This window comes from Thunnus maccoyii, chromosome 9, assembly GCF_910596095.1.
Source record: "Thunnus maccoyii chromosome 9, fThuMac1.1, whole genome shotgun sequence".
In the NCBI taxonomy this organism is placed as follows: Eukaryota; Metazoa; Chordata; class Actinopteri; order Scombriformes; family Scombridae; genus Thunnus; species Thunnus maccoyii.
Genome location: NC_056541.1, coordinates 21971812 through 21984760, shown reverse-complemented (window position 1 = coordinate 21984760; position 12949 = coordinate 21971812). Strand labels below are relative to the sequence as shown.

At 40.5% G+C, this 12949-nt stretch overlaps 1 protein-coding gene across 8 annotated transcripts in view; it reads right to left on the bottom strand.

The window, feature by feature from the left end:
* Positions 1–12949, bottom strand: part of LOC121903502 (ultraviolet-B receptor UVR8-like) — a 333525-nt gene that overhangs the window by 241142 nt on the left and 79434 nt on the right. For all 8 annotated transcript variants that reach the window (XM_042420598.1, XM_042420604.1, XM_042420599.1 and 5 more), the window contains one exon: positions 87–199. In XM_042420598.1, the coding sequence (XP_042276532.1) occupies positions 87–199 (113 nt within the window). The remainder of the gene's footprint in view (positions 1–86; positions 200–12949) is intronic.

Here is a 12949-nt window from a genome sequence, read left to right as displayed (position 1 = left end):
GGAGGGGTTTGTCTCCTCATCTCTCCTCCTATCCCCCTCAAGTCTGGACTTCGGCAAACTGTCTACTGCATTGACATTGAACTTACCCACACGCCGCCACACTGCCGTCCTCCAGCGCAAACAGAGTGTGTCGCTCTCCGCAGGCCACTTGAGATATTTTCAGAGATGATGGAAGATTCTGGAACAAACGCGGTGCCAGCTGGAAAAAAATAAAGTTCCCAGTGAGGTGAAGAAACACACTGTATCTCTGAGTTGCTCTGTAGTTAAGTTGGTATACTCCATCAGCCTGGCAAACATCCCAAAGACAGGCACAGCTACAGCACATCCTCTAAGATGAAGACAGAACAACGTGAACAGAGGGAACACGAAAGAAAAAGCATACTCCTTTATGGCACTGAGCTGTGTAGATCTGATGTTTTTAAGTCCCTGTGTGTATGTCTGTCTGTCTGTGTGTGTGTTCATGCCAGTGCCACAAAGAAAAAATGAAACAGCCTATGAGAAGAAAAGAAAGCCTGGTTCCTCATCATGCGCTTGTTAGCTTGTCCAATCTATGGCAATCAGCACAGTCCCAGGGGTTGAAAGACACGAGATGCTGGGGAAAGGGAAGCCGAGGCTGAGGAAAAGATCAATACTGCACTGTGAAACAAGAAGTGTGGGCTATTTACTCTCCATTGATCTGATGATGCTGGAGAAACACCTCACTCTGCTATTAAATTGAGGGTATAAGTCTACTGTGGAGGGCTTTTTTTCTTCCTCTCTCTCTTTCCTTTCTCTCTTTCTTCACCCCAAGGTCAAGAAAAAGCTAAAAACATCCACGAACAAATAAAAATGGATTGCTTGGGCCAGGGAAAGTAATTAATCTGCATTAAAATGCCATGGGAACAGCCACTAACTACCCATCTTAAGTGAAGTTTTGCTCAGAGCGACAAGAGACCCATGGCAGCATAGGATGGACTACTAGAGGACACTGTGATAAATACAAATAGACTGCTAGCAGGAGGCCAGCAGAGCTTCACTAGAGCTACTTCAAGCCTAGAATTTCCACCTGCATGAAATAATGAAAAATAAATAACACTTTGAGCAGAGAGTTATGTAGACCTTGTATATTACAAACTATTAACATACACAAGGTGATAGAAGGCAGGTTCAAAAACAAAGTAGAGAAAATATGTCATTTTGATTTTACTATTCAAAGAGATGTTTGTGATGATATAGGCGTAGCATTTCATACCATTTTCAAGAAAGCAATGCTTGAGAGTATCTCGGAATTAGTAAATTTCGTTTAAGTGTACCACGGTATTCAAAAGGTTGACAACTACTGTGTAAAGTAGAATATGAGACATATGTGCTAGAGGGAAGTTCTTTCACAACCACACTGACCTTAAGTTGTAGAATCGTCACAAACCACAGCACATTCGAAAAGATCATCTGAGAACTGGTTGCTATTTTGAGTCATTTCATGGGTAACCATCAAATCTTAACCATATAATTGTGTTATAATGTCTGGTGTGTAACTGAAGTAATTTTCTTTCATATCAGTATTCTATGTTATGTTGTAAAGCTATTCAACATCTTTTTCACTCTGTGTGAGAAGGCCTACAGTATGGATGTGCTTAGGATTAACTATTGTATTTTTTTAGGATTGATTATGGTATTTTCATTGAAATCTATTATAAAATCCTCAATTAGATCAGTACTTTGGAATTTGGACTTGAATTGTGATTTTATTTTCTATCTAGTGCAATTTGCTCTGAAAGGGAGAATTAACAACACATGAAGGTATATGAAGGAAATCACTGTAGTGAATAAAGTTCTTGGTTTCACACCTAGTTTGATGTGGTCTAATACTGTAGTTCACAGGGTCAGTGCTAACAGGAAGGCAGACTTCATGATGATGCAATGAGTGATCCAGAGAAAACAAATAAAGATTCAAGAAGATCATTCCCTACAAGTCAAGACATTTCATGTATATTTGGGATTGTTTTCAAAAGTAAAAAATGTTTAAGTCCATGATTATCAAATTATGTTTTACAGTGTGAAAAGTGGTGGTACTGTATTATAAGATGTATATTTCCAAGGATAACAGGTGAAATTATTACTAAAATAGCCTTTTCATTGTAGCTGATGAAAAATGAAGCCACCAAAGTCATCTCAGGTTTCCCAACATGTGTCCAGTGGCAGAGCTGGACACATGTTGGGGAGTTTCACGCCATTTTTCATGGCGTGAGACTCCCTTTCCCTCCATTTCTTTCGTTGCCTTTCTTCTACTCCTCAGAGGAGTAGCCTTATTGACTGTGTGGCTGTATTACAACAAGCAGTCTCTAATGACTCCCTGAAGACCTCTCTATCCCTACTGCCCGCCCTCCTTCTCGCTCTGTCTCACTCCCTGTGTCTACCCTTCTCTGCATGCTCTTCAGGCTCCAGTTCAGCAGCTAATTAACCCTCTCTAATAGCGTAGATTACATTAGCTTTGAGCGGCTCGCACCCTCCACCGGACTTGCACAGCCACACAATGAACCCAGCCTTGCTTTACAAATCTCCTTCTTCACAAGAGCACAATTATGAATTCAAACAACTTCTTATCCACACTCACTCATCCGGGGACAGAAGCCCTCCTCCGCAAGCACCCCGCTCCTCCCCTGCCACCCATCACCCAGGCCTTCACGCAAAGAGTAATGAGAGAACTGAAGAGAGGAGACCACACAACGAGATGGTCATGAGGGGGAGAGGGATATCGGGGGAGGAAGGGACCCCTATTGGGTAAATCAGAGAGGTCACTATAGGTGTTTCATTGGGTGAGCCTACAGAAGCCCAGTGATAACCCTCCATCTTAACATTCCCATTCAGAGCAGAATGGAATCTTAATTGGGCGGACAGAGCTAGAGGGGTGAATACCAGGACCAAATTGAGGTTTATGCCATAAGTGGTTAAAGAGAGGGAATTAAATGGCAAGAATGAATGACTTAAGCCATTGGAAGCGGGGACAAAATGGGCGGGGAAGGTAACAGCTTTAAGACTTAAGAAATGTTTGTTTCATCTGCAACAGCTGTATAAAGTTGCAGATTATGATGTATGATGCTACTTGATCAGTGAGTCTAAGATCCACCACGTCTAAAAATACACTCCTCTTATGGGGATAAGAGACTATTACACAGTAATCAGCACCCGGCTTTAAAAATGTAGGAAGGTACTATGGTTGGTTAGACATCTTTGATGCAATAAAGCTGAGCCGCCATCAAACTGCAGGAGTCCAACCACACTGAGAATATTCACACCAATGGAGTACCTAGGAGGAAAAGGAGGAACACTGAATCCATGAGAAAAATAAATTTTTTGAGTTGGACATTTTTGTCAATCTTACAGCACTTAGCAGCACTTAGTGGTATTTAAGAATGATAATGAAATAAGATGTAGGGGAGGTTAAGAAAAAAAGGTAGAAGAGTAATAAAGTATGGAAGAAATGCATGTAATCTGCTCCGTCTAAATGTACTATAAATTGGTACATTTGTAGTGAAAGGGCATTCTCATGTTTCTTTGTCCCAACATATAATTTCCCCTCTGTCCCTCTTCTGTAAGGCTTGCCATAGCAGCATTTTCTGCCGCACAGAGAACTCTCCTTTCTATTTCAATAGGACAGCTCATTTGCTAGACTCCTAGCCCAAACTGCTGACTGGGTTTTTCAAGGCTGTGTACTTTGTGTGTGTGTGTGTGTGTGTGTGTGTGTGTGTGTGTGGACTAGCATGCGTGTGCACAAGCTTGTGCTAAAAGAGAGAGAATAGGGAGAGAACAGCATGAAAGAAGGATAGGCAAAATGGAGGGAAAGAGTGGGAGAGAGAACACATTGTATCATTAAGGTACTCAGAGATCATTAGATATATAAGGGCTCTGCTATGCAAGGTCAGGGCTGCTGTGTTTTTCTAGGTCGGCAGAGGAGCAGTAAAACCAGTATAATCAGCTGCTTCTTTCTCTTCTCTTCTCCTCTCCCCGCTCTCTCCCCCCACATTGCTCTCTTCCTCTTCCATCTAGAGGTAGGGTGGATTACAGCCCAGTTTATCCATGCCCCTGTATGTATTTACCAACATTATCAAGGCTTATGAGCCAAGGACACGGTAAACCACACAAAAGGCACAGAAAGGCTTTGAGCTAGATATTGGCCTCATTATGGGGTAAAGTTGTTGGCTCCCTGTCTCACTCCCAGGATGTACAAGGCTGCTTTAACAGGTGCAGCACACTGCCCGACTATCCAGTATTTTTCATTAAGGCCGTCCTTTGAACTGGCAGCCTGCCCCAATAACGTGTATGTAAGTGTCTGTGTGTGTCTGAAACCCCAACACATATAAGTGAAGACATTTTCTTTTTCAGTTGAAAAGGGGGAGAAGAGGGATTTTATCAAAAGGTAAATCCACTTTGTATAAAAGTAAATGTCCAACTCTCTTTTCACCCACACTTGGACCGGATAGTGAACCTCAGAACTTTTGTGATACCAACCAAATGTGCCTGTAGCACCAATTATTGAAAACTGTCAAGTTGACTGTCTGGTCAGATTTGTGATCTTACTCTTCAATCAGAAAGTTTCCAATTTAATTTTTAAAAAATGGCCTACAGTCTCTTAGACCATTTTCTTTAGGTGGTTCTTGTTTTAAGATATTTAACATTTGAGAACTTTGGCTTCATTTATTAAATTTAAAAAAAATGATTTATTGAAATTTCCCTAAAGTAATAGATCAAAAAAGAACTGCTTTGTGTTAAAACAAGACTTTGTTTTCTTGTCATTTTCAAATGGTACCCAGCCCTAACCCTGGTGTAAAAACACACACTCCACCCCTCTACATGTGACTGAAGTTCTCATGAGTCCACTGAAGGACAAACAGCTGCTGGCCATGGATAGCAGGGAGGCAATGCTGTTGGTAATGTGGCGTGTTCATCAAGATAATGATAGATGGCTTTAAAACGGACCCTTGGCTTTATAGAGATGAATGTCCTGGTTGGCTTCTTACTCAGCACTTTGGCCTTTCCCCCACTCATTGTGCGCTTTATCACACAAACAACCTCACCCAGCCTACGATGGAGATTAGCAAAGCCTGTCTGGAAAATGGACCCAACTAAAGCCTATCAATCAAACTTGCTCCAGGGCTATCAAGAAACGAAACACAAATCTGAAAAGCATCACTATACACTATACTTTTCCAGTGTGAAGTTTTAGTGTTAAGTGATTAGAGCATTAGAATGGGGTAGTGATAGAATGGCATTTGTAGTCTCCTATAAAATGAAATTAGAAAATGAAGAAGGAAAGAGAAAGGTCTAAGAGAAACAGTGTGTAAAAGAATGCCTCCCTTGGTCTCGACCGTCTCATTAGGCTAATGTTTTTTTATACGGCACTTCAAATGTCAAGGCATTGGTGGATTTAGTGTAAACTTAAATTCCATTACCTGGCAGGCATTAATTGCTAACTGAGCCCAGGGATCTTTCCCCTGGGGCCTCTATGTTTCCTCTCTGTCATCTGGCTAACTATTCTGTCTAGACTAACTTAGAGCACCATAATCCACCATGGGGATCAATAAACTGCACATAATTCAGCTCCAATAATGAGCTTTCACTTCAACACAAGCGCCAGCCCACTTCCCAAGGAACCGGCAGGGGTGTAAAATGATAATGTAATTATTAAAAGGACAGACAAAATGAGTAAGCACTTTCACACAGAGGGGGCGGGTGAGCCCGGCCTCAATTAGACACACTTAAAGCTATCATTGTTATTCGAGACAAAGCTAATCAAGGAGGAGATACAGGGGCATCCATTTCAGCAGGTAATGGAATGATGCTCGCTGGCTCTCCCATTTCCCCAGGCTCATGATGTTATAAAGGCCGCCCTGCAGTCACGCGTTAGTGGGCACTCTTTAATGGAGTGCAATTGATGTGGTTTCATCCACCAATCAGAGATACAGAGGAGGGGACAAGGAATTGAGAAGTTTAAGATTCACACTCCATAATAGCATCACATAAAACCATAAGTGTGAGAGATTATTATACACCTGTTGTTTCCCGTTAGTAGTACATGAATAAAGAAGTTACATTTTCTATGTGTGTTAGCTTTTGGAACAACTTTGATTCACCATGAAAGATTTCATTCTCAACAATGTATATGCTCACAATATCCTTGATATGGCATTCACAGATCAAACTAACATCTTCCTTTCAGACCAGCATGAGTGATTTGGTGTGACAAAGTAAGGTTTAACCTGGGGCCTTATCTACTAACTACTGTTTCTCCAATTATATGCATCCTTGAACTCCAGTGAAATCAAGAGAAACTAGTTTGTTTTTTTACACCCAAGTGCTCCTGATTCATCTGCAGGCTACAGGAGGTCCAGGTTGGATAAATCAGGCCTTTATGGAGGGGTTGCTCCTACTGTTTATCTGCTGGTGACATTTGCTGCACAGCCCCAACCGCACCATAATTACCCCACTTATTCACTAAACAGGAATCATGCCTGGCAGGAACCCCCTGCCACAAAGGTTGCAGGACTTAAGGCTATATTCTGTCTCCAGAGTTCAATAGCCATGGCTTTATGAAATGTTCATTTGAACATCAGCATGGGTTCACTTTAGCATGGTCCAAAAGAAGAAGGGGGCTAAACAGACCTGCCTCAATAGCTGGAACAAAGAGCATCATGGCTGATGATGATGATGAATTTACAGCTGACTGCACATGCTTTCCTAACACACAGTACACCTTGGCACACTTCGAATGTCACAGTTCCCATAGAGGACTGGCATTTGGAGTGGATTCTCCTGCCCCTGGAGCCAGCCCACTGGGAGTGGATAGCTATCCATGTCCCAATGAGGTAAACCGTCAAGGGATGATGACACAAAAAAAAAATCAAAAGCGCATATCTCAATGATTTTATTACTGTCATTATTCTGCTTGCATGAACAGATATGTTTATGCATTGTCATTTTTAGAGGAAATGGTCAATAATGATTAAAATGTTTTGGATTTGCTGTTTTGGATTCTGATATTTTTTGTAGCACTTGTTCAAAGGCAATAATGGGTAACTAGCCATTGAGACAAGGGATTAGTTGTTTAGTCTATAGTTTCCTTGCATATAGGTTGTGTATTTATTGTGTGATTACTTTGTAAAAGACATTACACATTATATTACTTACAATGTTAATTGTCATGAAAACACACCCAAATTCAGCTTAAGAAGGGAACTGCCAATTAAAACTAGGGTTAGAGTTTCACTGTTACTTGTTTTGCAACTCTTTCGCTGCCTAGAGTTCTGCATAGTCTTATCTGTCAAAGACAGTCAAGCACAGATGGATGACAAGTGACAAAAGGATATTTGTTTGAGGTTGTGCAGTAATGAGTATCACGTGACTCCCACGTTCAAATTTCAGACTGCCTCTTCTGATCCTAAAGCTGCAATCAACACCGGGCCATCTGCAACACTGCAAATTAACATAATTGGTGTACATTTCATGCTTATAGAGAGTACATTTGTATCCACTATTCTTCGCCCTTAACATGATGAGCTGTGGAGATACTGGAAGAGTAACACTGTTGATTAGACACAGATAGTGGGAGCAGACAGCAAGACTTGTTGTCTCGGTGAAAATGAATGAATTGACAATTAGAGTTTGGTGAACAGCCAGGTGTAAGGGCCAGAGTGCAAGTAGGCCAGTGTGCATCTGACACAAGCACCTTCCCTACACCTGGAACTGGGGCTAAGGTGATCGACAGCCTGGCTGTCTTGTCAGACAGCTCACAGACAGTACACAGACAACACTTAGGCCTCTTCCAGCTGCTCTACCAGAATAAATTGAACATGATTAGAATTAATCACACTCAACCACATGCAATTTGCAAATATCAGGGAAAATATTCAAGGAAATCTGCTTAGAAGATTGTATCAGTGAACAAAGGGGAAAAACTCAAGTGAACCAGTGCACTCTAGTTTTGACGACGTGTCTTGCACATGCAGCATTTGTTAAACTAGAAAGACAGATGTAGACATTTCGTAAGTCAGAAGCCAACTTTTCTACGCAGAGTGCATTTCATATGTGTACTATGATGGATTGCATGAATTAGCAACGATCCCTTGAAAGTTTCAACATTGGTCAAAACTAAAATGCTTGTACATCTACAAAATTATCTTTAAGTTACAATACATTAGTCTCAATTGCCTATTTAAGCATTGGGAGTTCTTTACTGACAAATTACAAAATACACACACACATGGTGCACATGGGTGAGTAGAAATAAGCAGGCAGCTCCACTTTCCATATTACAGGGTTCATAAAGCTGTATGTCAAATTGTCTTAAAGAAGGTGTAAGATAAAATTGTCATGATAGAGTCACTCCACTCACATTAACATTGATAGAATTCATTCAGGATGAAGAGGGAAGAAAGTCACCATAAGTTAGCTGTCTCCGGCCCTGTGTACACCATGAAAAGATGAAGTATGCAAACTGCCTGATTTTAAACTTGTATCTAATTGTCTCACGTCATGGGTCTGGGCCAGGGCATTGTTGCTTGAAGAATAAATTGGGTAATTCAATTAAAGTGCTTTCCAAAGACACATCATAAGTGATGGAGAATGACTCTAACCCAGGCCTGAACTCCGTGTCCCCCCCATCGCTCCGCTTGCCTGACAAATGGATGGCAGTGTATAATTGAAACACATTGCTGCCAGCGTAGGTCAATAACATCGCTCTCTCTGCTCACCAGCACCAGATTAACAGACTCTATTTTATCTTCCCTCAGCCTGTCCCAGCTTGACAGAGCGGGAGCATCAGCTGCTTATCCATAAAAGAGGCCCCTTATCTTGAAAATAAACAAATACATAAAGAGCAACAGCCTGCTGTCTGTCCAAGCAGTTAAGGGCTACTTAGTTTTAGGCAAACATGTGGGCAGTGTTTTGTTTAACACATCATCATATGAGATGAAGCACAGCTGTCATTTCAGAAAACCTATACAGACATGCTGCTCAGTTGACAAAACATGGTCACATGGTGGTTTTCCACTGACTAAATTCGAGATTCTCAGAAAAAATAATTTGGTATTTAAATTTCTTTAAACTGATGAGGATTTTTTGTCAATTTCTCTTTTTTAAGTGCAACAAATTCTCAGTAATAAGCCATCAACGTGCCATAATTAAGACCAATGTCATTCAGTGTCATTCAATGTCATTCACCAATGACAGGATGTGACTTTGGACCTCGGGTAAATAGTGATGGCACTAAATAATTAACATTTTTGATAAAACTTAAGAGACGCTTACTTCTGTAGATATATAATGAAAATCCATCACTGTTTATGCATGATAAACATTGAGGATTAATTAGCTCAAGCATAAATGTAATGTGAAGCTAAAATGGGTGATTATATGTATTTAAGCCCATGCATAACAAATCTACTGGCTTAAATTAATTTGATAAACAAATGGGAAAAGTAGGGTTAAGGTTCAAGGGTAAAAAACTCCATTATCTCCCACTCCTCACTCTGTGCTTTCATGTAATTATATGTTAGGTTAGACAGAGTTAATTGAATCCGGTCCATTCAATTTGTTTACAGTTCAGCCATAAGGATTGGAAGCAATAATTCCTGACTTTCAACATCAGACTAAATGAACAAGTAACCTCAAAATAAATTCCTATAGGGCGTATGTGCACACAGCTTTGTCTGTATGTATGTGTGTGTGTGTGTGTGTGTGTGTGTGTGTGTGTGTGTGTGTGTGCGTGTATTTACCGGCACTTGCATGTGCTAACTGTGAAAACAAGTCTGTGTTTTTGTATGGACTTTAAGCTTGTGTTTACGCATGTTCCCACATGGAACACACACAAATTAGCCATGGACGGATATTCAATTAAGTCCTTTGTCAGGGGTCTATGTAGGGGCGGGACAGGATGCGCAGTACAGTAATCCGTGATGCCGAACAAGGTGGCAGCTCTATTGTCTGTCTGACGGATAGAAATTATTTTCAGGCATGCTAGACCAACAGATTAGACCACTGTTGGGGGGCGAGATAAGATGGCAGCCAGTGGTATGGAAAGCACCTCGTCTCCCATCTCAAACAATGCCTTTAATCCATTCCCTTCTCACAATCAGCCTGTTTGACATTACTTTTCAGCATCCCACACACTCAATTCTCTCCCTCTTTCCCCACACTCACTCCACCTTTCATCAGGGGAAAGGCTTAAAGCAGAAGAGACTTCATCATGTAAATTAATTTGTACATTACATTAGAAGCCCCAAAGCCAATGTTGAAGAGACTTTCACTGTACCTTTATCAAATGAACTAGAGTTTTACACTTTTTTTCTACATGTCCTATTTGGCTTTCAGTCTGACTAACTCCCAGCCACATTGAGTTATACAGCAAAGCACAATATTGTGTTTAATTCATTGCTTACTGCCTACTTGTCTGCCGGCCGCAAGGCTCTATCCTTCCTGCCAGTACTGTCCTTTTCCATAGTATTTTATAATTGAATCATGGGTTGCTTTCAGTCAAATGAAACCACAACTCTAGATTCACATTGTAGACATCTGACCTTAGAAGTTGTCAAAGAGGACTCATTTAGAAGTAGTAAGTATCCTAAAAACAATACAGCTGAAATGTCCATGACTCAATAAAGAAATCATCATTGTAAATATATAATACTGTCTGTCTCCTTAACTAAAGCTTAAATACTTCATCTGTAACTAAAGCACAAATACTCATCTCTTTAACTGACGTTTCTGACATCATATATGGTACTTCATTCACTTCCTGCGTGACTTCCACTGAATTAAAGTGTTCTTGTATGTTTTTTTCAAAACCCCACAATATGTAGCAACAACCTGGTTTACTATGTGTTTCATATAGTACACTTTAATCAATATACCTTCAATTCAAAACTATTCAGTCAGGACAGTCTAGCACAAAGGCAAAAAAAAACAAAAAAACCAAGACATAGTGACTGTTTGCTGACCTCAGCCTGACAAATTAGCTGAACTAAATAGAAGCTCGTCAGAAGTACTTTAGTATGAAGCTAAACTTTAAACATCTTTGTCATTATGAGAAAGATGAAGATGTCAGCATTAAATATATGGACTATCCAAACAAGTGCACCCAAACACAACCTTGGTGCTTTGTTTTGTTTAACTGAATGTCACAGAGGACAATTTGGAAAAACTTAGAGGAACCAAAAATGGAAACTATGATACAACAAAGTCCAATTTAAGCTCAACATACGTGGCAATAATCAAGTGCAATGCAGGTTGATTCATGCATCAATGTACCTGTAGGCTATGTACATAAATCCTCTGGCACTGTTGATGAATTTTGATGGAAAAGCTTACATGTGTGTGCTAGGTATGGGTATGGGTGTCTAAGTGTTCATGTATGGACCACCTCCTGTAGGCATTGATCAGCCACATCCTCAAGCATCCACGCTATGTTGCCAGAAGGTTCCACCAACAGCTGTTTGTTCTAGGGGCAACTGCCTATTTTAAATTTGCTTAAGTAAAACTGATTATTGCCAATTAGATGCCCATTAATTGTGCAAGCATGGGATGCTGCCAGCTGTTTACATAGGGGAGAAAAATAGCCCTTCTTATTAAATTTTTCCCTCAAAGCCAACAGCGCAGTCTTTCTCCGCCAGCCTGAAAACCTACAATTACCAAACAAAAATATATACTGTAAGAGAGGCAGGAGGAGAGACTAGTTGCAAATACAAAAAGCAAGTGAGTAAGCAACTAAATTATATGTACAGCATTGTGTTATCATAAGAAGGTAGTTTTGAAGTAAAAAAGAAAAATTGCAAAGCAAAAACATAATTGACATAATTGCAAAAAAAAAAACATTGTAGAACAGACTGGACTGCTCAAATGAGTGGCCAAGTTAATTAGCTGAACCTGACCAGACTATATTTTTTGGACTCATCATGAACTAGGGAAAAAAGTTACAGAAGAGTTACAAGCCAAAAGTAGAGGTGAATGTTGAAGCCGCTAGAGTTAATTGTTGAATTGATTCCAAAATTGGTGCCTGTTTTTCCTTGACTGACATCTATGTGCAATTTTCGGTAAAAAGAATTAGTAAATTTCTTTTATTGGCTGCCAACGTCTCCTATTGAAGAAAAAGGAAACAACGAAAACAATGACCTACATAAACAGCAATATGCATTCACAACATTGTCCATGTCGTCTCCCAACAATTAAAAGTGACGTCTAAAGGTTTTGTCCAAAGCCTGTAACCTACCTAAGGATAACCTTACAGTAATACGGTGCTGATCTGTTGCTGAATTTTTGATGAATGGTTGTCAGCTGCTCTAGCAATCTGGATGGCTTGAACCTGACCCCACAACAATAGCCCGGGACCTTCAGCTTGTGCCCCAAACCGGCAAAAAGAGCTGAATTTAGTATTTCCAACGGTTAGCATCTGACCCAGATGCAGCCTGCTCATTCTCAAAGCAGCACACTTTTATTCCCACAAGTACAGCCCCTGCTCAGCCTTAGCTTAGACTTCCAGGAAGAAGCATCCATTGCAGGTGTCATTAGTTTACCTTTGACCCTTTTCTGAGTTTACCCTATTAGAAGAGTAGAGACTGAACACAACCTGTTTCACCTCTAAAGGGTGCTGAGCTAGCTGATGCAGCAATTGGAAGTAGACTAGAGGGATAAATAGCATTCAAGCTGCCATGCAGAGCACTGCAAAAGACTCTAGAAAAGATAAATGAATGTTGGAATCGAGGAAAATTATTCAACCGTTTACAACCCCTGCTAGCACATCACTGTTATTCTATTTGTCTTTCACCACTTAAACTGTAAAATCATACAGAGTGCTGCGGCCATTTCTCTCTCCGGGTTGTTGCCTCACTTCCACAAAATAACACATCATTGGACAGATAGCATCAATTCTGCCCACGGTAATCCCAGCACCTCTGGTTGTATCACTCATTCAATTTCAGCC